This window comes from Scylla paramamosain, chromosome 7 (assembly GCF_035594125.1).
Source record: "Scylla paramamosain isolate STU-SP2022 chromosome 7, ASM3559412v1, whole genome shotgun sequence".
In the NCBI taxonomy this organism is placed as follows: domain Eukaryota; kingdom Metazoa; phylum Arthropoda; class Malacostraca; order Decapoda; family Portunidae; genus Scylla; species Scylla paramamosain.
The window spans coordinates 30,963,116-30,990,143 of record NC_087157.1 but is presented as its reverse complement, the minus strand read 5'-3'; the positions used below and the strand labels follow the sequence as shown (position 1 = coordinate 30,990,143).

At 42.3% G+C, this 27,028-nt stretch overlaps 2 protein-coding genes across 8 annotated transcripts in view; both read right to left on the bottom strand.

Moving 5' to 3' along the window:
- Positions 1 to 18,974, bottom strand: part of LOC135101845 (uncharacterized) — a 116,093-nt gene extending 97,119 nt beyond the window's left edge. For 2 of the 6 annotated variants that reach the window (XM_064006128.1, XM_064006127.1), the window contains exon 1: positions 18,235 to 18,974. In XM_064006128.1, the coding sequence (XP_063862198.1) occupies positions 18,235 to 18,311 (77 nt within the window). In that variant the 5' untranslated portion in view covers positions 18,312 to 18,974. The remainder of the gene's footprint in view (positions 1 to 18,234) is intronic. The other 4 variants (XR_010269403.1, XR_010269404.1, XR_010269401.1 and 1 more) reach the window with 4 other exon arrangements.
- A 1,024-nt stretch (positions 18,975 to 19,998) lies between these two features.
- Positions 19,999 to 27,028, bottom strand: part of LOC135102349 (uncharacterized) — a 158,705-nt gene continuing 151,675 nt past the window's right edge. For both annotated transcript variants that reach the window (XM_064007446.1, XM_064007447.1), the window contains exons 5-6: positions 21,517 to 21,754; positions 19,999 to 21,348 (exon numbers count right to left, since the gene is read on the bottom strand). In XM_064007446.1, the coding sequence (XP_063863516.1) occupies positions 21,248 to 21,348; positions 21,517 to 21,754 (339 nt within the window). In that variant the 3' untranslated portion in view covers positions 19,999 to 21,247. The remainder of the gene's footprint in view (positions 21,349 to 21,516; positions 21,755 to 27,028) is intronic.

Here is a 27,028-nt window from a genome sequence, read left to right as displayed (position 1 = left end):
TCAACATTTGTCGCTACAGAACTCACGAAGGAAACACAAATGTGTGTGGTTGCCGCCAGACAGCGAACCTCCCACGCCGCCTGGCCTTGTCTGAAAAGAGCGTGTGAAATAACAAACTATGGATATCACTGACAGGGAGAGAGACAGAGAGACAGAGAGAGAGAGAGAGAGAGAGAGAGAGAGAGAGAGAGAGAGAGAGAGAGAGAGAGAGAGAGAGAGAGAGAGAGAGAGAGAGAGAGAGAGAGAGAGAGAGAGAGAGAGAGAGAGAGAGAGAGAGAGAGAGAGAGAGAGAGAGAAATTACCCTTATTCTTAAATTCTGACGTCAAATTTGCCAAAATAATGATTGCTACATGAAAATAGCTCAACGGCCTTGTCTGTTGCAGTTTCTATCGTTATATTCATCAAGTATTCCATTCAGTTCCAAAGTTTACTGAAAGCCTCTCACGACAAACGGTGCAATGTTACCGGCAATTGTTTTTTTTTTTTTTTTTTTTTCAGGTGACAAATTTGGCGTGAGAGACGCGGTGATGCGGCAGAGCGTAATAGCCACGTGGGAACATCACATGTTCACTACTGACGCGCCACATCTTCAACCTGACTCGCGTTTTTACTCGTAACGCTGCGCCTTCATTGTTCAAAACGAAGCTCGCCACACACAATTCCTGAATTTTACTGACAGCTTAAAAAAAAAGATAGAAAAAAAAATTATATATATATATATATATATATATATATATATATATATATATATATATATATATATATATATATATATATATATATATATATATAATCAGACGTCTCGTTTTTTGTTTCAGCGGTTGTATCGCGAAGCAATTTACCTGTCAACCAATTTCGCCGCGTGACGGATTTGACATTTACCGCGTTTTCTGGTTTTGTGTCTCCACCTCGATATATGCTAGTACTATGAAAAGAGGCAGGAGGAGGAGCATTGATAGACAGACGTGTAGCCAGTCAGATGAGCTGACAGGCAGATTCACAGCTGTGAAAACGATGGATATCTAATGAGGTCAGTAGGTCACTTCACTTTGGCTATTAAAATAACAGAAATTGCGAACATGTAATTACCCCGAGATTGCGAAATTCTTAATATTACGCCGGTCCAACAAGCAGCTTGACGCAGATTTACGTCAACAAAAGCCACTGTGAACTTCTACAGTCTCGTGGTTCTCGCTATCGGGGCTTGGAACAAACCGTGGAAAAAATTACTATAATGGTATAGAAGTTAAGATTGAATTTACCTGAGTTATACCGTATATATATATATATATATATATATATATATATATATATATATATATATATATATATATATATATATATATATATATATATATATATATATATATATATATATATATATATATATATTCGGGCTGAGACATCACGTCGTGTCGTCTAGTTTTGTCTGTCTGAATATGACTGACGTGGTGAAAATATAACACCACTCCTTTAAATTCAATCATAGTATAAATTTATCCCAACCTGAACTCTGACAAACGAATTTACAAAGTTATTACAAGGATCATTTGTCCTGTTAAAACTGCGGGTCAAGCTGGCGTAAGAAAATTCACACATTTGACGGATGGACAGACACGTCGATAGATTGTTGGACAGACAGATAGATAGACAGAGAAACAGATACTTAGACACAGAGATGGACAGAAAGAGGGAAAAAACTCCACTGACAGACTGATAGACAGACAGAGAAAAACAATAGATATACAGACAGACAGATATACAGACAGATATACAGGCAGACGGACGAAAACAAAGTTAGCAGTGAGGAGCAGACGGGCAGACAGACGGCAGGCATTTGATGAGGCAATTCCAAGAAGACAGACAGACGACGAGAAAGAGGTAGGCAGAATCAGACAGTGAATCAGACAAACAGAGGGACAGGCAGGCAGGCAGGGCGAAAGGGAGATAGCCAGACAGACAGAGAGACGGAGACAACCAGACAGAGAGATAGACACATTGACAGACGAGAACAGAGAGACAGTCAAGGAAACAAAGGCAGTCAAAGGGAAAATAGAGAGAGAGAGAGAGAGAGAGAGAGAGAGAGAGAGAGAGAGAGAGAGAGAGAGAGAGAGAGAGAGAGAGAGAGAGAGAGAGAGAGAGAAAGGAACAAATAGGCAGAAGACAAAACGACAGATAAATTTATAAAGTAGTACTCTCTCTCTCTCTCTCTCTCTCTCTCTCTCTCTCTCTCTCTCTCTCTCTCTCTCTCTCTCTCTGCTACTGCTTCTGTACAAACAATAGGAAGCATTAAGCAGGAAGATGCACACAACGGCAGTTAGTGTACGGGAAAAGTAACTACAGCCGTGACACGAGGCCCTGTCAAGCTATTTGATGAGGTTCTTATCACACCAAGTGGCCGTCGAGATATTTTTACTTAGAGGAATAAGGGATTGGTCTTCCTTGCGTCATCGGCCCAGCCAGCAAGATCGACCACGGCGGGTTGGGAGCTGCTATCATTTAAAGAGAACTGATGGAGAGTTTGTGTTGCACCAAATGTCAAACGACTCTTCTAGCCTAACGTATAATGAAAGACTGGCGAACAGTAGGGCTGGCAGAGAGAGAGAGAGAGAGAGAGAGAGAGAGAGAGAGAGAGAGAGAGAGAGAGAGAGAGAGAGAGAGAGAGAGAGAGAGAGAGAGAGAGAGAGAGAGAGAGAGAGAGAGAGAGAGAGAGAGAGAGAGAGAGAGAGAGAGAGAGAGAGAGAGAGAGAGAGAGAGAGAGAGAATAACAGTAATACTCGGACAGGTAGATATGTACCTGGACAGATTAATTCAAATACTAACTGACTGACTGTTGACATAGTATTGTTACCTCAAAAAAAGTGATTCTGTTACAAAGGACGTGGACATTTTTAGTGCGCACGAGTGAAAGGTGACACACGGTTGGGGAAGGATGGGGACCTGCCACTGTTGCTGCCATTTAAATTCCATGCCAAATGAATTCTGTCGTTTCTAAACATATTACACCATTAACATGATGCCATTTGGAGGTTAATTCTGACAAAATAAATTCCACTGACGAAAGATTTCTTCAATAGGTTCAACCCGAAATATCCGTCAAATCTAACACAATATAACGTAATGTGTCACGTGATGAAATGAGGGAATCTAATTAATGAGAATGTTCGGTATACGGGTAGAAACAGGGAGCTGAGAGTGATCTTTCTGTGTTTAGGCGAAGATCTGCAACCATTCTGGCATACACAGACATTCCACACCAAGATATCGCAGCGAGCGGGTGAAGATTTGATCCTATGATTGCTCTGGATTCTCCTTTACCTTAATAGAACAGTCCGGCGAAAGTCTAAAGTATATAGTTTTGAAAGATGCCTCTGGTAACAAATGAGTAATCAAGAACTTAGAAACCTTTTATTGCCTGAAGTTCTATTTTTGTTCATTAACCCTCTCATTACGACGCGAGACAATTAGCAGCACCAGAAGCAATGCGTGAAGTCTTTATAAGCGTGTACAAGAAAGTTAGCCGAGAAGAAGAATGCATTTTGAGGTTTCTTCCCAGTTCAAAGATTAGATGTGGCTGTAGAACAAGTAAAGATGTCTCAGGGTGATTCGTAATTAGGAAAGGTGTACTAAGTGGCAGGCAAAGGGTCAATATTGTCTCGTTACTAAAATTAGGTAAGTTTCACTCTCATTAGGAATCGAAGGGTCACACGCAATCAGTGAATATACTCTTTCTTATCCAACAGGAGTTCTGAGGAGGATCAAACATAACAGATGACAAAGGAAGGACAAACAGCAGTAGAGCCATTGGACCTTGTGGTGAGCTGCACTATCTAATTCAAAATAAAGCATACACGGTAGTAAAGGCGATGGGTGGGAGTTGGAGAGGCGTTGAGGATTATGGGAAAAGGGAATGAGGTGGAATGTTGCCATAGAAACCGTGCCAAATAAAGAACGTCATCAACTCGAAATTTGCCGGTAGGTTGCCAAAACACAGGCTCGAGTTGCCTATAGTGCTAAGGATTTTATAGTCAAAACAAAAGGAATTGTTGCTTGGCCTGAATGAACTTCCAAGTAGGACGTTGTTCATTTTCTGAGGGCGACAAACTTCCTTGCCTTCTATTTCAGCTGGAAACACAAATCTCCTTCTCCCTCTTGTGCGTTTTTCCTTTCCCATCCTTTACATGGACGCCTTTTTGACCTCCGGTGTCGGGGCTTGCGTGAGTGCCGATGACCTTTCGCTTCAACAATTCTTTTTCTTTTCCCTTAACTCGGAACACAACCACCTCTGGCCAAGCCCCGCCAGAATGCTGCTCAACACGAATTTAGGACGAAAAAGAGAAAGACAAAAAAAAAAAAGTTTGAGTTATGAAACGTAATAGTGATACACTGTCCTGCAGATTGGAAGGAGAGAGAGAGAGAGAGAGAGAGAGAGAGAGAGAGAGAGAGAGAGAGAGAGAGAGAGAGAGAGAGAGAGAGAGAGAGAGAGAGAGAGAGAGAGAGAGAGAGATGGACCAACAGACAGACACAAACTATCAGACAAACAGAGAAACAGATTGATAAAAAAGGCAGACATGCATACATACACACACACATACATACATACAAGCAAAATAGAAACGAAGACTGTGGAAAAAGGAAAAAGAAAAAAAAATATTTTGCTGTTTTCCCAACAAGTGCTGACTGTTGCGCTTTGACCATTGCGGTTTGCGTGTGCGTTTGTGTGTGTGTGTGTGTGTGTGTGTGTGTGTGTGTGTGTTCGGGAAGGAGGAGGGGGTGGCGGCGGAGGTGGAGGTGGAGGTGGTGCGTGTTTTTCCCACACGAGAAGAAAGGACAGCTCAGTGGAAGGAATAAAAAACCGAGAGGTAAAAAAAACAAGGGAAAGCAACGTTGGACCCTTATTTAGAACAGGTGAAAAAAGGAAAAAAAAGAAAAGAAAAGAAAGAAACAGGAGTGAGCGAGCGAGCAGTAGCGTACCTGTAAGGAGCTGTCCAATGTACCGTTACGGATTGAATGAAACTTTGGGTGCACTACTGGAGATGTGTGGAGTGATGTGTTTGGCTTCGAGGAACTAGTGCTATCCTCAACTGAGAGAGAGAGAGAGAGAGAGAGAGAGAGAGAGAGAGAGAGAGAGAGAGAGAGAGAGAGAGAGAGAGAGAGAGAGAGAGAGAGAGAGAGAGAGAGAGAGAGAGAGAGAGAGAGAGAGAGAGAGAGAGAGAGAGAGAGAGAGAGAGAGAGAGAGAGAGAGAGAGAGAGAGAATTACCTCCTTTCGATAGTGCATTAAAAAAAAAAAAACAGTAAATGCAAAGTGATAAATGGATGAAAGGTGAAAAAAAAAGGGAAAATGTTTGAAGAATTTTACATATAAGGCTGAGTTAGAATGGCAATTTTGGGAGTGGTGGGAACATGAAGTACAAAATAAAGCGTACGGCAGAACAAGGTGAAGAAGAAGAGAGGAACAACAACAACAACAACAACAACAACAACAACACCGTTATGTAATAATAAGAGGAAAAAATAGCAGTAGTTATAATAGTAATGATAATAATGATTACAATAATAATAATAATAATAATAATAATAATAATAATAATAATAATAATAATAACAATAATAATAATAATAATAATAATAATAACCAACAAAAACTGCTTAATACTTACTAATCTCATTATTCCATCGTGTGTGTGTGTGTGTGTGTGTGTGTGTGTGTGTGTGTGTGTGTGTGTGTGTAAAGCTTCTAGAATTTAACACATACATCACAAAGATATAACAAAGAATATCATTAAACACATACTCATAGGGAGATATCACGTCTAATTCACCAACAAGAGTAATAAGAATAAGACAAGTCAGCAGAGACAAACAGTGAAACCACACCACTTCGCTTTATTCCTACTTAGAATCCGGATCTGTATTCTGAAATGCTTGGTGCCTTCACAGGAACTTATTACAGACCGCGGAGATTTATTTGTGTGTGTGTGTGTGTGTGTGTGTGTGTGTGTGTGTGTGTGTGTGTGTGTGTGTGTGTGTGTGTGTGTGTGTGTGTGTGTGTGTGTGTGTGTGTGCTCTCATGGATATTTTTCCCTCTAATGACGCAGAGTCCATTTTTTAAACGATCTCTAGAAGCATGAAAATGCCTTTGGAAATCCCTTTAACGTCCACTAGAGCCTGTTAGATGTGGTCGAGGTTAAAGCGGCGAAACGTTTAAGAATACTGTTCCTGATAAATCTGTCGGGAATTATACGTAACTTCACAGTGTCAACACCTCCTGTTTATGCTGTGTGGCGCCTGACGAGCGGAATTTGCTGTGGTGCCGAGGAGTCGAGGAGGGGGAAAAAAAACTTTACCCTTTCCATTTCTTTCAACGTGGTTAAATCCGCGGCATTAAGTGCAAATGTATTGTTGTTCCAAGGTGTTATTTTCCACCGACCAGACCGATGGAGAGAGTGAGTGAGTAAGGGCGAGTGAGAGTATTTCCGACTTCTGTGCTGAAATAATTTTCATTTTCTGTGTGGCTCGCACGCTGATAACAAACTTCCGCTTTCGTCTCTCTCTCTCTCTCTCTCTCTCCTCTCTCTCTCTCTCTCTCTTCTCTCTCCTCTCTCTCTCTCTCTCTCTCTCCTCTCTCTCTCTCTCTCTCTCTCTTTCTCTCTCTCTCTCTCTCTCTCTCTCATTTAAAAATAAAACATTAGTACATTTGGGAGAGTAGTAAGCCAAACGTCCAAGGTGAAGTGCCCGAAATTTCCTTACGCCAGGCTTATTCTACTTGAAGGAGGAAAAAGCCCACCATAATACAATGGGCCGTATTCCAAAAACACTTTGCTTTCTCACCACGACTATTTTCAAAGAGATGATTAGGCTGGTTTTCAAACTTCAGCTGTTAATAATATATAAATCTTGTTAATCTGTCAATAAAACCACAAAATACACTATCAAAAACTTCAACTTTAGCCTTTTGAAATTAGTGGAGGCGCGGCGCGCAGAACTGTTTTTTGAATATAGTCTTATGTATATACAAAAGATGACGGCCAGACATTCACTGTGTATTTGAATCAGTGAGGTGCAGCAAGTTCCACAGTCGGGTGTATTCGCGGAAGGAAGAAGAGGAAGGGTTTGTGTCCTAGCGAAAGGGACGCAGAGTTTGGCTTGCCCCTCGTGTGGGTGGACAGAGTCCCTCGCGAAATGTTGGTGGGCTGCTGTCCTCGGATGCCGAAGTGTGGCGAGGTGAGGGACGCCCTGCCTGTGCATCTTGTATGTAGCGCAGAAGGCCGCCACGCCCCGTCAGTCTTGTCGCGACTGTGGAGCAGAGCTGCTAGGCCGGAGGTGTCATGCATGAGCCACTGGACACGGTTTTGTACCTCGTCAAGGAAACCAAGCGGAGTGGGGATGAGAGGAACTGGACCACGTACAGATTTGCGACCACCTGTGCTTCAATGTGGGGGAGACGCGCCTGATGCCGTTCAACCCGCCTGTGGCTTTACCTGCTATATATTACCCTTCTAGGCTTTCTACAATTGTACTTCTTGTGTTGGTTTTTGTGTGTTGCATTTTCGTTCGCTTTATGCCTTTTTGTTTCACTGTCGCGGATAGACCAGCATGACCCGCGCCCTTCCTGGGCAAAATCAATCTGCCCCTGTCCTCCCCCAGGAAATGATGGTTTCTAACGTACCGTTAAATGTTGACAGCAGTGCTATAGCCACTGTTGCCACAGGGGATATGTGGTGGTAGAACAGTCCACGTACGCAGGCTTGTGCTTCTGGGATGAGGAAGAGGAAGTCGTTAATCAAAAATGTTTCATAACAAGAGACCAAGGAAGCTGCCTTCTGGGACACCAGCACTGACCGGGTATGCAGTTGCACGCGCTGGGCTTCAGCAGTGGCAAGGCGCTGGAGCCATCCGAGGTTTCTAAGAGTGGCATCTTCACAAGATTTCTCGATTCAAAACTTTGAAGAAGGAAGGATATTCCTGAATGCAGTATTGAACAGCAACTGCCAAAGAGATTTCACACTACAGCGACGCGTTGCACATGGCACGGTACTTGAAAACGAAGCTTTGGAAACAATTTTACATACGAGTGGCATCAAAGTAACGCCTTGTGTGTGCCATGCATCACCTGAATGTCGCCCCGAGACGCGACCGGGTTGTTTTTATCATCGCGCTTCGTGCCACTTTGGTCCAGTGTTACCATACTTAAGACTTTGACTTCTGCGGCTCCTCAGACTAAGTGGAAATGTGGTGGTGAAAGTTCAAGGTACAATATCCAACGACAGTTCTGAGATTATAATCAATTCATAAATTATGTGATTAGTACAATGTGTACTAAATACATTACATGATTTTTTTTTCTGGTACAAAATCATTCCATATTTAAGACATTTTCATTTGTAAAACCGGAAATTAAGTAAGATTGCCCCAAAGAAATAAATGTTGTGGTAATGATGAATATATATGTGATTTCTTCTTAACTGAATAAATACCAGTTTCGCTCTTTAAGAGTTAGACAGGTGTCTGAAAATTTACCCGAAAGCTAATCGCCAGACCTTGTTGTCCACTGAATACTTTGCTGGTGAGCTGCATTACTCACAACACTTCATTTAATATTTACTTTCTTCAACCTTCCAGCTATTTTTTGTGTAAATATTGCTCGACCTTATTTTTGAGGATGTGAACTTACATCTGCTTTTAAAAGTATTTCATATATTTTACTATTCTCTGCTTGAAGTATTGACATAGTAAAATTAAATGGTGTCTTTTATGTTATTAAGACGTATGCCATTTCATAATGTGTTGTGTGTTGCATAATGTATGTAGAAACTGGTTAACTAATACTTGTACGAGACTTTTGTTGTCCGTTGCCTTTACCATGGATCCATTTTATTCATGTAATAAGATGCATCATGCAAACAATAAAGCACAGAGGTGGCACACGGAAAGAGATGTATAACGTGGTAAAGGTCGAGGTCGTGACAGGAACAAGGAAGTGAGTATCGGTTCACTTCAATAACATGACATAATCTGTTGCCAGGAACCGCCAGGATTTCTGTGGATGGTAACTGCCCCAGAACAAGACTGCTCCGAGGACTTTTGAGAGAGTCAGGAGACTTCTCATGAGCTGAAAATATTATCTAGAGATCATAGTTGTATAACCATCAACTACTACCGGCTGCACTGTTAGATTGTGATCATTACAAGAATAAGAAAACGTGTAATACTGATGAAAATAAGCAGAATAAGTTATGTAAGAGGCGAATTTATAGACAGCATAAATTACAGCACCCGTGATGTCATGTTGGGGCTTGTGTTTCAGTTTTTAGTAATTAAGGGCCTGATCTGCTATGCCCAGTAGTGGACACAACGGGTCGAGGTAAGCATGATAGGTATGTAGACAGCTTTGTAAATGACGGATTGAAAGTCACAATATTCACTATTCAACAGGGAACGAGCAGTGCTGTACCTCGCTCTGGCTGTTCTTTTTGTTGCCGTTTTCTTAATTTTTGAACTGAAATGACCATTTGGCTATGTTCAGTAGTGACGGTTTAGTGGTCAGAATACGCAATACTAATAAAAAGCAGATATATCGGCAACGAAGACGCCGTTCTGAGCCGTCTCCGCTAGTTTTTTCATCATCCTCATCTGCTAACTGCTCAAGGACCTTATCTGTGCATGTATGGAGTATGCTTCACATATATGGAGTATTCCACTCGCGCTATTCTTTCAAACAAGGTAGAATAAAAAGCATTTTCCCCTCATCTCTCTCTCTCCTCTCTCTCCTCTCTCTCCTCTCTCTCTCTCTCTCTCTCTCTCTCTCTCCTCTCTCTCTCTCTCTCTATATATATATATATCGTAAGGTTGTATTTCTTGGTATTTTGTATCACTACTTCCATGCTAATTGCTTTTCTGACTATGCGAACTGCACGCCTCTTGCTTTTCCGCAGCCTCGTTGCACAAGACTACTTGCTCTTACCCATGTTATGTTCACCTCCCTAATGATCAGGTAATTCTGTCTTTCATTTTTTATACTGGTAAACTCTGGAATTCCCTGTCTACTTCTATAATTCCTTGACCCATGACTTAAACTCTTTCAAGACGGATGTTTCAAGACACTTCTTCATGTAGCTTTAGACTTGCTTTTGGGCTTCCCTCTTTAAAGATTGGACCTTCAGTGAACATTTTTCTCCCACTTTGTGTTGCCCGAGGCCAGAGGTTTTCCTAATGTAAAAATAAATAAATAAATATAGACAAATGAATAAGAATAACATATGAATCGATAAATAAGTAAAAAGAGCATCATAATGTATCAATGCAGGCCGCTGACTCACATCGAAGGAGCATCTCTCGCTTTTAATTATACCACTTCCTAAGACTTGATTCCCTTTCCGAGTATCTGTTCCTATCGTTTTCTGATTATAGATTAGAGATTACCTGGAAAACTAAACGGGTCTTGAAAAATAGCTTATTTCACACCTCACCTTGTTCTCCGACTGAAATATTTGAATTTCCGGACCAATGTGGAATTTGTGACGTAAAGAATTCGCAATAAAAAGAGGAAAACCATTTACGCAATCGATATCTCGTTCAATTCTCATATTTAGAAAGCCGCCTTACATAGAATTGCATCCATTCCACTTTGATTTCTGTGGCGTGGCTTACCGGGAAAGTCTGTGGGGGCTTGGGAGGAAAGGATGTTTCACAGAAATGGAGAGAGGACAACGGCGTTCATGTGGTGGGGGTGTGAGTATGGAGCGCGCGTTTCCAGGCTGAGGAATGAACCGATTGTTGAAGTGATTGATACCTCAGCTCCACAACGAGGTCATATGGCGCCGTGGTGTGTTGAAGGAGTGAGAGGAGGAGGAATAGGAGTAAAGATAGTCCCTATGTTTTATCGGTCAGCATGATAGCGTTGTGTTGGCGATCACATTTCATAAATATATATTGTTAATGAAAGCAAGAGAAAACGAGTAAAAGCACACCACACGCAGATATTCTTCATTGTTTCAGAAAAGCGAGATTTTTTTTTAATTGGAGCTTTCGTTACACCAATTTAGAATATCAGGCACATAAAACAATTCCGTATCAACACGAACACGAAGCCGGCCACTGCATGCGTGTAATGTGCAGCCCGCCATTATGTCTGTCTGTCTGTCTGTCCCTTCTCTCGTGTCTGTTTTCCCGTCTTCAGGTCTGCTTCTGTTTCTCCCATCCAGCAAGCCTAGCCCCCGGCTCTCAACACACACACATCACACACACACACACACACACACACACGCACACACATACACACACTCTCTCTCTCTCTCTCTCTCTCTCTGTGTGTGTGTGTGTGTGTGTGTGTGTGTGTGTGTGTGTGTGTGTGTGTGTGTGTGTGTGTGTGCGTGCGAACAAATGGGTGTGGTGCGTGTGTTCTGGAGTGCGCACTCTGTTCATCATTTAAAGAGGATCTTTGTAACATTGTGTGCAAGCCTAATAATGAACACAACAAGGAAAGAATTCCAGCAGATGAGAAAGATACTTTTACGCCTGGGAATCGTCCGTCCCTCGGCAGGCTGGTGGAGCGGCAGGGCGCACCGCCACAATTCATCTCGATGTTTTATGTAATTAAATGTCAGCAGCTCATTTGTATTCTTGAATAATTACACTTCAAACAAGAAGAAAAAAATGGATAAGAGAAACTTTAAAAAAATCAGCTTTCTTTGCCTCATATCCGATGCGATAGCTCACAATCCCACGAAAGGAACTTATCCAAGCATTATGAAAACATTTCTGAAATATTCTTCGAAATAAAGTTTTTTTTAGATTTATTTTTCACTCTCTCGTGTGTTTAAATTTGAATAGACTTTGCAAGATATTTGTGTGTGTTTTGTTCGTTTGTTCTTTCTTTTCATCTTTCTTTGTGTGTGTGTGTGTGTGTGTGTGTGTGTGTGTGTGTGTGTGTGTGTGTGTGTGTGTGGTATAGATTGAATAACACCTTTACAGACACTTGATCCCCCTTCTTTTTTTTTATTTTCATCTTATTTTATTATTTTCTTTACCGTCACACCGGCAGGGGATCAAAGAGGTAACTGGATATGTTTTGAAGTCATTATATTACACCTCCTGATCTCAAAGAAAATACCGAGTAAAAATTTTATCTGGCACGTCTTTATTTCCTCTCTTTCAACACCACCTCGGCTTGTCCTGGTCGTGCCGGACTGAAATTTTCTTGTTTCTCTTTATTCACACTCAGTTTCCGTGCCCACTATTCCCTTGCGACAGAGGGAATGATTCATATATATATATATATATATATATATATATATATATATATATATATATATATATATATATATATATTTATATATATATATATATATATATATATATATATAATGTTTCAAAAAAGGAAATAAATCTATAAAAAAAACACAAGAAAAAAAAATTATATATTATACTTTTTTTGTTTTTTTACATACGCACAGTGTTCAGAAAAGGGAACAAAAAGGGGGAGGGGAAACTAAGTATTTTTCCGCTCCCCTTCCTTCCCTCCATAAAAGATGAAGAAAAATTGACAAAAGAAGAATCTGAAACGGATCCCAATTTAGTTTTGGGGATGTCAATGTCTAGGGAGGCAAGTCTTCTCCTTTAATATCCTCGTCTCTTACTTCGTATTTCATAGTCAAAGTGTAGTATATCGCCAACAGCCTGCTGCTTTCTTGCCCTCCATTTTCTATTCCCCGTATTCTTAAACACTATGGGGTTCTCATAAGGACTAATTTCAAACGCCAGAGAGATGATCAATTAGGTTTTCATGGGTGTTTTACCTATGGGTGGTGCAGAATCCTTTGTTCATTTATCGCTATAATCATAAAAAAGCTGAAAACCTCAGTAACTTCCTCTGCAGCAAGTTAAAAAGCAGTTTACTTACAGCGCCAAAACGTTTAAGAATTCGTGGCTGTGAAGATCCCTCAACGGTATAAGCAATATTACTCAATTTTTTTTCACAACTTACTCCTTTTCAGAGTCTAGTATCTTTTCCATTACAATATGCATTATTTCTTTTTTCTTTTTCTTAGTCGACGGTGTGGTTTTGTGCTGCAGGACAATAACTCTATAGCCGCTCTTTTTCATGCAAGAACGAACAATCATAATAAATGTTTACTTGTTTTCCATTCAAAAAAGAACACATACATTTTTTTTTAATTGGTTATAGTGGAATAATACAAAAGTTTCCAGCAACTGAACGTTTAACCTTTTTCATTTCATGTTACGGGGGAAATATTAATGGTGGAGATGACGTAATTTAGATATGACAAGCTTAGACTCCACCGGCGACTAGAATCACGACACACGACATCTTGCAAATAGGTAATTTCACTGTTGTTTGTTCATTAATTATTCCAGTGAGCGTCAGAATTCAGATTTTTGTTGTGACAATATGCAGCAAATATTAATATCATGTATGCATAATTATCAGAATTTGCGAGGCGAGTATTTCAATTTTATAATCTCCTGCTGTGATCATCGCAATGAAGTAAGGATGCTGTAAGTTCTAATTCTGATTATTTTGAGATGATCGTCACTTATGCGTCTATATACCAAGATCTACATCAATGTATATGGGCTGAGAATGCATGATAAGTCTTCGGGAGGATGATCTTTTAAAAGGACTCACACTGACTTAGAATGCTGTGTAAACATTAAAAGACTCAAGTTATTTCCTGTCCATACTTGGCTTCATTATTTTACTTATAATTGGAACATATTTCACAGTCAATCAAACATTGCCAGAACACGTAACAGTTTTAAGAGACAAGACTTTTTTTTAAACAAACCCACACAACTTCATCACCTGCGCCTTGCATGTCTGGAAATCTGCAATGTCCTCAGTAGTATAACACTTCGCTATTACTTTCAAGAGCAAATTAGACAAGCAGTTGTACTTTAATTTCGAAATTAATTATTAAATTTTATCAGAGCAAAGTTTCAGAAGTTTTAGGTTAAAAGTTAATTGCTGGGTTATTGGTGATGCTGCTGTATTCCTTTTTTATTCTGTGCATAATAGCTGTCGTTCCTATACAAAACAATCCATGAGCTGACTTTCAAATGTTGCATGATCCTTAGACCACAAGCGCATCAGAAAATAAGGGAAGGTACAGAAAACCACCTGGCCTACACGTGGCAGCCCCTGTATAAAACACACCTACGTATTTCCCCATATTATCCTCCATGCATAATTTTCTCAATTCTCTTTTTAAAGCTACCTAATGACTTGTCACTAAGAACCTGATTACTAAGTCTATTCTCTTCATCTACAACTGTTTGAGAACCAATTACTTCCTATCTCTTTTTAAATCTAATTTAATCAAGCTTGAACGTATTATTTCTTGTCCTGTCCTGATTACTGACCCTGAGAATTTTGCTTGTGTCACAGTTGTACTGATTTCGTATCCATTATGTGAGCTGATGCGAAAGTGTGTGAGTGGCCTCAGTCGTGCCCAAAGATCGGTCACTATGCGCCCTGAGCTCTCCGTCAGGGAACGGTGACACACACACACACACAGAGAGAGAGAGAGAGAGAGAGAGAGAGGAGAGAGAGAGAGAGAGAGAGAGAGAGAGAGAGAGAGAGAGAGAGAGAGAGAGAGAGAGAGAGAGAGAGAGGAGAGAGAGAGAGAGAGAGAGAGAGAGAGAGAGAGAGAGAAGAGAGAGAGAGAGAGAGAGAGAGAGGAGAGAGAGAGAGAGAGAGAGAGAGAGAGAGAGAGAGAGAGAGAGAGAGAGAGAGACTACAAAGCCAACTTTTGAAAATTATTCACCTCGCTTACTGCTGCATTGTATTGTTCAGGAGCACTAAGCTGAAAATCGGGGACCTTAATCATTTGATTTGGTTTATGGTACTGTGTAATGGTCTATAGCCGTCATGGGTTGCATGGGAACACAATACAAAGGAAACATCAGAACACCTTTTGGCCCTAAGAGAGTGAGATAAGACTACGTATCTGATGAGAGGGTTAAGCCAGATACTATTCCATGCTGGCCAGAAGCGTCTGGCCAGTGAGCACCTTCCGTCTCGTTCATTTCATTTAGCCTGTCTAGTGCGGCTGCTCATGTCTGGTTTAGCTACACTGCTCACTGTAACACGCACACCTCTCGCGCCTCTTCACCATGATAAGGTAAAGCAGACGGAAGTGATACAGACGGGCGACTGAATGGGATGACAGCCGAAGGCTGGGGAGGCGTGTGCTGCTGTGGAGCTATAAAGGCTGGTGGTGGTGGTGGTGGTAATAATGATGGCAGCGTAATAGTCTGAGTTGCATTTCCTAATCACGTGTTTGTGACAGCTATTTGATTGAATTGACACTTACTTATGTATGTATACGACATGGCCATTTTCATTAAACTTGTCACTGCAGATTTGAAATGATCTTGCAGACTGACTGACTGAATGACTGACTGACTGACTGGCTGGCTGGCTGAATGAGTGACTTACTAAAACAGGAAACGAGTGGTAATGGTGATGGTCGTGGTGGTGACGGTCGTGGTGGTGGTGGTGGCATTGATATAAATTGCTTCTTTTTATACATGATGCTATTGCTGATGATTGTTGCAGTGGTGGTTATGATTAAATTATTATTCTTGATAGTTGAGATAAAGGTGGTGATGATGGTGATTGGATGGTTATTGCTGATGCAGTAGTGTGGTGACGGTGCTTATGATGGCAGTGATGTGGTGCTTAGGGTGGTGGTGGTGGTGGTGGTGGTAATGTTCATGATGATATTGTTGTTTGTTTATTTAAGTGTCGTTGTTTGTAGTGGTGTACGTATAGTCTCGGTGTCCTGATTCGTCGCCATGATGAATCGTATAGAAAATTTGAACAATGGTGCGTCGTGAAGAGAAGAGTGCGAGGTGCCGGCGAGAGGGGAGGGTTCAGACCTTCGAATCTGAGCTGGTTATGTTTCATCAAGACGACGAAGCAGTACATAACCTATGACCGCGACTGTACATAATAGATATGTCATGTAAGTGATCGAAAAGCTTCAGTGTAGTTTCTTATTGTCGTGTTTCATTACTCAGTTCATTACAATATACTTCTATTCAGTGTAAATGCTAAATCAAATAATTTACCCTTAACAGACTATCCAGGAAACCATTTCAAATAACGTTTCTCTTTTGGATATTTTTCCTTTAGACTTTTATGTGTTGTATTCATGTTTTTCTTTCCGACTACAGCGTTCATTCACCTGCAGGTCAATATGCAGTTTCCTATAACCATCGCTCTGGTGCAAAAAGAGTGTGCTGGCCTATTCTGGTATTTATTTACCTACTAGATATGATGGTGGTGGTGGCGGTGGTGTGGCACTGGTGGTGACGGTGTTGTGCTAGCGGTGGTGTGGTGGTAATGGTGTGGGCATGTATGGTATGTATGGTGTGGGTATGTATAGTGAAGCTATGGTGTGGCGGAGTGGTTATGGTGTAGTACTCACGATGGGGGTGCCGTGATAGCGGTGGTGACTGTGGTGAGGGTGGGACTGCAACTACTGCTATGAGTGGAGGGGATAACGGTAAAAGCGGGAACACTGGCAATGGTATGACGGTGAAGCTGGTGGTGGTTATGTTGGTGATCGAGTGAGTTGATAAAGTATGATGCACGATGCTGGATATGCTATACTCGGTGTCATGGACTCGAGCACAGTAATCTTGCTGTAAGAGGACAAGCGGACATAACACTGCCACTAGGCGATCCTTTGCCGACTCATTCCCATCTCGTTTTGAAATGTTTGATACATCGGTTTTGTGTTTCTACCAAAAACTTTATTAATTAAGATAAAGGATTGCATATGTGCCTCAAGTCGATCTTTTTCAAATGAAGGTAAAAATTTACAATAACTCCTTGTCATATAACTCCTCCCCTTTCCCCAACAAGCTTGGGGGAGCTGTGGGGAATCAGAAAAAGCGGAAAGCCAAGTTTTTGGTTGGGGGAAGCCAAATTAGGCCAAATCTGGATATTCTTGAAAAAAATCTAAAAATGAGACGCATATTTTGAAAACTGAGGAAATTTCAAGCCTAAAACCTAATTTTACCTAACACTCCCTGGGCCACCCCTTAAGGACACTACCTAATATAATCTAGCCTTACTTAACCTAACCGTGGAGGCGATCCCTCTCATAAGAACAATAACCTAACCTAACATCATCTAACCCAACCTAACGAGAGGCGGGAGCTTCGCTCACCTTGGACCTTAAGGACACTAACCCAACCTAACCTAAACGTATACCTTAATAGGAAGTGGAATGTCCAGGTTGTGGTTGGTCGACCTCCTCTACCTCCTCTTCCTTATCCTTAAAGAGCACTGGCACCACCAATTGTTCAGCACTCGACTGATTTCAGCAAAACACCATGCGTTCTTAGGAAATGTACACCCAAATCGTCTTGCTTAAAAAAAAAAAAAAAAAAATTGCTCCATAAAATTCAGGTATTTAAATTTGCGCCCACTACACTCGCCTGCCATTTAAACTGTGGGTAGCTGCCTGACTGCCGCTGCCGCAACGGAGCTGCGCGGAACAATACACTCGTAGTGAGGTTTATATATCTCCCATATAAAATGTGCCTTATAATAAAATGCTCATACTAAAATATTTACAGCTCAATAATTTAGATACGATGAACAAACTGAGGTTACGTACGGACAAAAAGAAAAAACGGCTTTTTATATTTTACCTACATATGAACTACTTTCTGAGGCGCATTGGAACTGTTCCAGGGCTCAGCGTGTGAAACGAGCCGTACCTTACAATTTGTGGACTTAAGATCTGGGAGGCACCTCTGATTTCAACGCGGATTTGAGAGTTAACTATAGGAGGGCGTTGTCTAAACCTTTTACAGACATGATGATATAGTACGCTACAGTAAGTAGACTTTATCATGTCACTGTTCAATAGCAAAGTAAAATGGAATTATCGTAAACATTAATGAATAATAGGCTACTTGCCGTCCTTTACTACTTAACACATTTCTTTATTCTGGAGGAATGAATAGCAACACATCCCACTTTCCCGACATCTATGCTGGAACAGCTTATGTGTGGCAGTGCCAGCCCGTCACGATAAAGTGGCCCGTGTGTGGAGTGCCGTCAGCCATTAGGTAGTGGCAACGAATTATCAGTAGTGTATGGTAACTCCTGCGTGGCTCATGCGCCGTCTGGCTTCACTACGGCGATCCTCATCAAAACTCTCTCTTTCTCTCATACGATTCTGTGACCTACTTGGCATCCTCCAGCCGGTTCTGTAGGAATCTGTACCTCGCCACAATACGCTGCGTCGCAAAACACGTCCACTCCATTTGATCCGTTTACCTCTACTGAGAAACGATGCTTCATTCGCTCTGCAGTTTCGGTCTCATTTTTACCTTCTCGAAACAGTAAATGGAGTAATAAGCTAACTGGTTTTTACAAGAGCAGTCTCCTGCGCCACCAGTGTCCTTAACTCTTGCAACAAGTTTGTGGTTACCGAAAGATGACGAATGCCAGTTACTGTAACTTCAGTAGAAAACGAAAGTGAAAAATCTATTTAGTTCGAGCATCATGAGATGCATTTCAGACAGTGCTGCGCTGCCGGTTCAGCTATTTTATCCTCATAGTGGTTTAAAGGCTCCCTGCTGAGTTACTTCCGAGAACAGCTGGACTTACCTGTCTGTAATTGATGGGTGTGAGCACACTCAGGTGTACGAATATAGCATGAAGCGGCATCACGCCGCAGTGCAGCTGGTGGCGAGTCCCGAGACCCGCGGCCCTTCCGCGTGACTTTCCATGAAATTTGCTTTATTCTACACATTGTTTTCTTCAGGTAACTAACCACCAAAATTTGAAATTACCAAAGATTCAACGTGCGCAGAATTTTGTGTACACAAAGCCTACTATTACTGTGGAACAGTATTTTGTTCTGGAAGTGTCTGATAACTCCAGTAGGTCCCGTGTGTGTGTGTGTGTGTGTGTGTGTGTGTGTGTGTGTGCATGTGTGTGTGTGTGTGTGTTTAAACAACAATACAGTCTTAATCAAGTACATTCGAGCGAAGTGTGTCCTGGTCGTGGTGCTATGGGAGAAATAGGGTCTCTTTGTTGGCTCGGGAGGGTGGGAGAGCAGATTGATTTATGACCATGTGTGTGTTGCATAATGTGCGGTACAGTGTCATGTGTGTGGTGCCACCGCTCCCGACACGCCCCACCCTGAGTGACGGCTGCTCTTGTTGGATTGAGGTTATAGATTATGTAACGATAACAAGTCATGAATAAGACCTGTAGTATCCGAGCCGTCCCTACCACACACCGCACACCTTCACATCTCGCCACCCCTCCCGAAGATCCCGCCGTGCTTCCCCCATCATCACACGCCGCCAGTTCACACACCCTGCCACCCCACCACCACAGTCCTGTTATGAAACCTTTATATCCCCCTTTTCTACTGCGGCATCCTGACAGAGCGCCTGCACCTCCTCATCCACAGCCTCCCAGCACTTGCCCTTCATGCACCCACAATTCATACAGCCATACCCTCGCCTCTCACCATTGTGTTACTCTTCACTGTGACATTTGAAGCACCTGCAGTCACAGCCATGCTCCTGAGCCATGCAGTATTGCTATTTCCCAATTATGCTATATCAGAAATACTCCCCACTGTGACCAACCTCTATTCTCATACCACCTTGCCTAGCCTGGAATTAGTATCCTATGGTGTGTTAAGGATCACCACCACCAGCACCAGGGCTAACTATCTCTACAGTACCCAGAACATGCACTTGTTCTCATTTCATTCAAACATTAAACACTTGCTGGCAGGGACTCGCATAGCAGCGCCGAGAAATCTCCACTGCAGACGCGTCACTGAGGAGACTCCCACAGTGATGCAGCATGAGCGAGAGATAAATACTTGTAACAACCCACACCACGAATGCATGAATGTGTTTGTGTGCCTGCGTGTGTTATAACCAGAAGTATCAAATCACGCATCCAGTCTCATAAAAAAAATTACAATTATTTTATGATATATATTATATTTATACATAAAAATCTGAACATTAAAATTGTATATACATATCGATGTAGAACATATAGATTGTGTCCATTTGCAAACATGTTAATTATGCTTTAATCACGATGATGATGATAATAATAATAATCATAATAATAATCATGATAATAATACTTACAGCTAAAAGGTTACAAGAACATCTCAATGCAAGATATCATCACTGGCTTTACTCTTAGCAACATTTTAAACTATAGATAACATTTTCCATTAACATAGAATTCTTAAAAATTATACATGTCTGCTTCTCCGGAACTGGAGGTGGATAATGACTCAACACAGCTGACTGGTCAACACTCCTCACTGGTGGCCGCCTCTGCCTCACCCCGCACATCACACCCCGCAGCCTCCCGTCCCCATCGCTTCCCTCACCTTCCTCTCTTCACACCATCACCGTGCTACCTGCACCTGTCCACACCTTTCTGCCCCTCGCGGCGCACACACCTGAACGGGACACCTAAAAGGAAGGAAAGCTGTCGCTACCATGTAGAGCTAAAGCATGTTTCCCATACATATATATACTCACCAGTACAATACATTATAACATTATATAAAATATATACGTAGAGTATATATATGTATATATGGTCATTATGAAGTAGTAAATGTCTATGTGCACAAAATTAAATCACTGAAATCAGTCCCCAGCGACACGCACCATCTTAATAATGAACAGCTTCACAGTCTTTGGTTTGTCAAGAGTGCTGCAGTGCTGCAGTGAGCACCTGCACCACAACATTCTGGTACACCTGTAGACACTCCCTAAACACATGGAGCAAATATCACGTTTGTTCAGCACATACAAACACAGAACCTGGAAGTAGTTAATGTAACTCACCCTTACGCTGGACAAGTAGTACATAAATACTTATAAAATGTTTTTTTTATGGTAGTTCAGTGGTGTAACATGATATTCTTCAAGAATGCCACGCCATCCACCGCCACGAATGATTAGGCCGAACTGCTGTGAGATGACCTGGCTGCGTCCGACCAGGGGTCGCGGCGCCAGCCTCGCTACCCCGCACGCGGCTCTTCCTCTTCTCATGGGATCGGCGCCTTCTTCCACACTGACGACTTACGACATAATTTTGAGCCTCGTGAGTAAATATTCAGTGTCGACTATCCCAAGCATGCGTGCTGTTGCTTCTCCCAGACAAAAGTTTATGAATTAAGGTGGTGAGGAGCGCTGAAGAGTCAGCTGAGGGTAGCCTGCAGCAGAGTGCCCACAGTAAGCGTCACCAGCACCAGCACCGCCAAATGACAGCCGCTGCCGGGGAGGCGTGCTTTGTCTGCTCCTGTGGGTGGGGAGTGACCAAGCATTAATGGACTGATCAGATGAACCAAAAGGGTTACTGATCACACCTACAGATCAGCAGGAAGGCAGCAGAGAGTATAATAACACGGGAAGGAAAATAAAATGACGTTTGCAGAAGTGCGGCGTAGAGGGATACATTGTTTCATACCTGCCATAGCGGAATGGTCGCGGGACTCCATGACGGGCACGTTATAGGGGTGATGGCCGTCCACGCTGTGCTGCTGCGTCTTGTAGTACAGGGTGGAGATACTGGCGGAGCAGCGCAGCTTCATCTGGCCGTTCACGAAGTGCTGAGGCCCCACCACAAACTGCAGCACTCGGCGCGCCTCTACCATGCCGTCCAGGGAGTGGCTGTCGTCCATGGGCGTCACGTACTTCTCTGGAACCTGAGGGAGGGAGGAGGAACCATGATGAGAGAGAGAGAGAGAGAGAGAGAGAGAGAGAGAGAGAGAGAGAGAGAGAGAGAGAGAGAGAGAGAGAGAGAGAGAGAGAGAGAGAGAGAGAGAGAGAGAGAGAGAGAGAGAGAGAGAGAGAGAGAGAGAGAGAGAGAGAAACAGCCCGGCACTACTGAGAGAGAGAGAGAGAGAGAGAGAGAGAGAGAGAGAGAGAGAGAGAGAGAGAGAGAGAGAGAGAGAGAGAGAGAGAGAGAGAGAGAGAGAGAGAGGAACAGCACGGCACCACTGACACTCTACGACAGGATGCAGCTGGTAACTTTGGCGTGTAATGGGACTTTTTGCGACCTGCTCTCATCCAGTAAGTGGAATAGTTTATAATCTGATTTAGAGGCGGAGGCAATGTGAATGCTTTTAGTGAAACAATATTCCCCTGGACACATAACGGGACGGGACAGAGTTTTCGCGCGGCGGAGAGGCGGCAGCGGTGGTAGTGGTGGTGGTGGTGGTGATGGTGGTGGCGGCGCATAGGAGTCTGTCCGGCGGTGTTGTAGCGGGGATGGTGGTTAGGGTTAGGACAATGTTGTAAGTGGTGGTGATGACAGTGGTAATGAGTGGTGGTGCTGGTCGCAGATGGTGAGTGACTAGGTGCGGTGGTGAAAGGCAGTGATGGTGAATGGACGGCTAATGTCGTGATGGTAGTGATATTAGTGGTGGTGGTGGTGGTGGTGGTGGTGGTGATGGTAGTGGTGGCGGTGGTGGTGCGTGGGTGTGGCGGGTGAGGGGCGGGTCGTGATGGCTTTGATCATCGCTTACTGACACAACGGTACAGAAAAAAAAAAAAGAAAAAAAAAGATACAAAATATGAAAAATGGAAATGCGGAAATTATTTATTACATGCAAAATGATATACATATTTGTGCATGAGACCCGAGCTAAAAAAAAAAAAAAAGGAGAGAGAAAAAAAAAAATATGTATATAAAAAACGTATAATATCACCTTGCAATGTTAAATTCATCCGTACGTACATAACACATTAACCCTTATTTCTGTAAGCCGGGCCGGCCACACCCGTGCGCGACCCGCCTTTACTGCGCGCCGAAAAGCTTAAAGCCGACAATTTAAAAGAGTAATGTGAATAAATATATGATTAAGGGAAAAAAACGCTTCACTCAACACAGGCGGGTCTGGCGGGCGGCGGCGCTGCACACACAAGATACGAGGCTGCCATTGTGAGTGCCCGTGCCGCCGGGGATCCGTGTGATGGTCCAGGCAGCGGACACGGGGCGGTGACACGGCAGGACTTGGGCATTGGTGAGCCAGTGACGATTTACCGCGGCGCACATGTTTCAGGGAGAGGTGCTGTGCAGATAGCAGTGAGGCGCGTAAAGGTGTGGTACAGGTAGCCATAAAGCACATAAAAGTGTATTACAAGAGGCCATGATGATGCACGGGAAGGTTTAACACAGTAACATGAAACACGAAAAGGTGAAATGCATGTACAAATGAAGCACTGAAAGACGTAATGAAGGTTGCTTAATATTGAAGCACGAAAAAGTGAAATACAGGTACTGGTGAAGCAGGGAAAGATGCAATACAGGTAGCCATGCAGCACGGAAAAATGCACGAGAAGATATAATACAGGTCAAGGAAGCACAAAAAGGTTTAACACAGGTAACAATGAAGGAGGGCACGATGTAATACAGGCAGCCATGCAGCGCGCGGTGCTTCATCCATTCCTGAGAGGGTAACATTCTTGTCTGGAGTACAAAGGGACTGGATGATCATTTCCTTGGCCAGGTTTACAAACTAATGCAAAAGTTTCTACACGCATAAGCGGAGACTCGGAAAGACAAAAAGGGAATGAAAAGAAAGAAACATAAAGAGGAAATTTATCTTTTGTCTTTTACCACACAAAGAAAAGTATAAAAAGACTCCAATGGATTTACTCTCTGTGTGTGTGTGTGTGTGTGTGTGTGTGTGTGTGTGTGTGTGTGTGTGTGTGTGTGTGTGTGTGTCACAATGGAACAACCACACAGGCGCCAGTTTTCCCCTCTCTTCTCACAATTCTTCCATGGTTCGCTATGTGAGTAATTTATTTTTTTCAACAGAGTCACGAGGCAACAGCTTCAACACACTCATCGCTACCACGCCGTCGCTACAAATACCACGTCCAGTGAATGCAGTGCAAGAACTACATGCTACGCTCAGAGACGTGCAGGTAAAAATTAATCAGTATTATAGAAACCACATGAGTATTGGACGTTATCTGATAAATGTTTGATACTTCATGCATCTTTATCTCAACAAGTTTGTTTTCACCACCTCATGCGAGCAACCAAACCACTTTCTTTCTCGAACATCAAAGGTCAGGTAAAAAAAAAAAAAAAAACATATATCTAATAAAATATAATAAAAGGAAAAGGGGAAAAACGAAAAGGAAAAGAGAAATGAACATGAATATCGCTGAAAGACGAAACTCTTCAATAACATGAATGCCAAAGTCCTGAAAAATGTGAGGCAGCGTGTCGGTAAGTGATCTCCCTCGGCGGTCACCTTGGCGTGGCGGCACAGGCAGCCCAGCAATAAACCCCGCAATCCGTAAAAGGTTCCCCTCACACCTCCTCACTGCGGGGCACCGAGGGACACAACACTGCACCAGCCTGGATTTACTGGCTGTGCACGACTCGATACACGTTTGTCACTTGAGTGATTATTTGCAGGAGTACAATGGCAAAATGATACGTTAGAAAGAGATTTTTCTGTCTTCGTTCACAATACAAGTCTCCTTAATGCAGTGAATATATAGCCATTGCAGCGCTTGTCATTACCCTTCAGGGAATGTGTTTGATAAGTCATCTCATTCCTACTAATGAGCTGCACAGAAAGTAAACTTGACAGAAATTATGTAGAAAAATATGATTATATTAACTTTTGCTTCGAACACGCAGATTCAAACTTTTTTTTAAACACTTTTTCTTAAACACACACACACACACACACACACACACACACACACACACACACACACCCCGCGTCTTGTGTAGGACAAAGGCCTCACTCCTCTTTGCATTTTGTTTTGTCTGCCTTGCCTTCTTTTTACCATTATTAGGTTGTCGTTCCGTTACTCAAACTGTCCATCTATCACTTGATCAACGCGTATCTACTTCTTTCTTTTACTCTTAGCCAAGACGTCCCAACTACGGTTCACCTCGTAGTTCATGATATTCTCTTCTTAGCTCTAGTACGTGTAACCCCAAACATTATTCTCTGTCTTTCCCTTTTGGACACTCCTAAAATTAATGTTTTCAGGACTTTGGTAAGGAAAAATATTTAAGACCACGTGATTATATTTAGTTACCGATCTGTCTTCACGCAAACAGGAATTTCTCCTCTACTTTTTTTTCTGTTGGGACGAAATGCTACATCCAGTATTACTGTATATACATATTGTTCTCAGAACGTATACGTGTGGACGCTTTCCTTTTGTATTACTCTTTTTGGCTTTTAATTTGTATTTCTTTTTATTTTGTTCTGTGTAGAGCTTACTGCCATCCACGTGTACGTTTGCGTCTGTGTGCACGCAACACACAAGCGCTTTTACGTAGTAAGCTCTGCATGGTATACAATCAAAGGATATGCATGACTAATTGTGTGTGTGTATATATATATATATATATATATATATATATATATATATATATATATATATATATATATATATATATATATATATATATATATATATATATATATATATATATATATATATATAATACACACACACACACACACATACACACCTGTTTTATGGAGGAGATAATTAGAAGTAATGAATACGACAGTCTTATCTAACATACAAATAGAGGCATTTTTTCACTGTAAGTGTATAGTAAGATGCGTCTGCAGTAATGATTTTACAAGCCACATCTGGACGCAGCATAACACAGAGCAGGCAACGAGCCGGGTGAGTGGAGGCAGTTATTATGAAATAGAGTTCCTTCTATCCACTGCCTTTCCTGTGTAAACTCCATCCTGGAAGTCCTTCTACAGTAATATTATCACGGGAGTATCTGGTGAACAGTTCAATGCATTCACAAACAATATACTGATATCATGCGTTGTTAATATAACAATAATGAACTGTGTATATCGAAACACTGGTAATGCGAGGTGGAAAGGTTTATGATGGAGAGCAAGGGCACGCACCTCACTTTGCTCACCTAACACTTAGGGTATTAATTTACACAATAACATACGAAGTGATGCAACACTCGCCCCAACCCCCGGCCCCTGTGTGAACCTTGTTCACCCCGCCCCCTGTCCCCGTCGCTCCTTCCCGCACCAGGACTCGGGAGTGTTACCGCCAATGCAGGACCAACGGCAGCAGAACGCCCGCCACGGCCACACTATGCACCACCAGCCCCGTATGTAACGCGACCGCTCACTGGACACAGACAGGGTTTGGTGCATGGCCAAGGACTGACTGAGTACGAGTATACAATACACACACACACACACACACACACACAGACACACACACGATCTCTCTCTCTCTCTCTCTCTCTCTCTCTCTCTCTCTCTCTCTCTCTCTCTCTCTCTCTCTCTCAAGTTATGTTAATAACAGTGGGAAGCAAATTTCTTTACTTTCGTTGAGCCGTCCAATAACCCTGATGAACACAGGCCTGTACGTAAGTGTGAAGCAAGGTTTTGTTGTGTGGTTTCGGAACATCTCATTTATATTGAAAGACGACATTTTCTCATAACGATGATTACACTGCTCTGACTACACTTATACCAATTCTGTAAACTGTGAATGAAAAAAAAAATCAGCATTTCAAACCAATTCAACATTTTCATGTCGCCTTGGAAAGACATCGTCCAATCCGAGGCGCCCTCAGCAGATACTCTTGAGCTATCACAACATTTCAGGAAATATAACCATTATGGAGATTTATGAAAACCCATTTATAAGCCATTCCCGGGGCTCGGGGGACTGAGGATGACGTCCATACCTGAAAGACTACTCGAAGCATCTTTAGGTACACGCAAAGACGCTTAGCTCGGGGCGTGAGGCGATCCAGGCTACTGGCAGACACGGCCGCAATTCAGTGAATCCTGCATTCACTTCATTCACTGTCCTTTCTATACGTAAATGTGTTTTCAGTTTCTCTATTGATGGTGTTGGCAGTTTTTGGAATCAGGTGAATAGTAAACTTGACAGCGCCGAGGAGCATCAAAAGGATTAAGTTTCCAAAGAGGGATTCG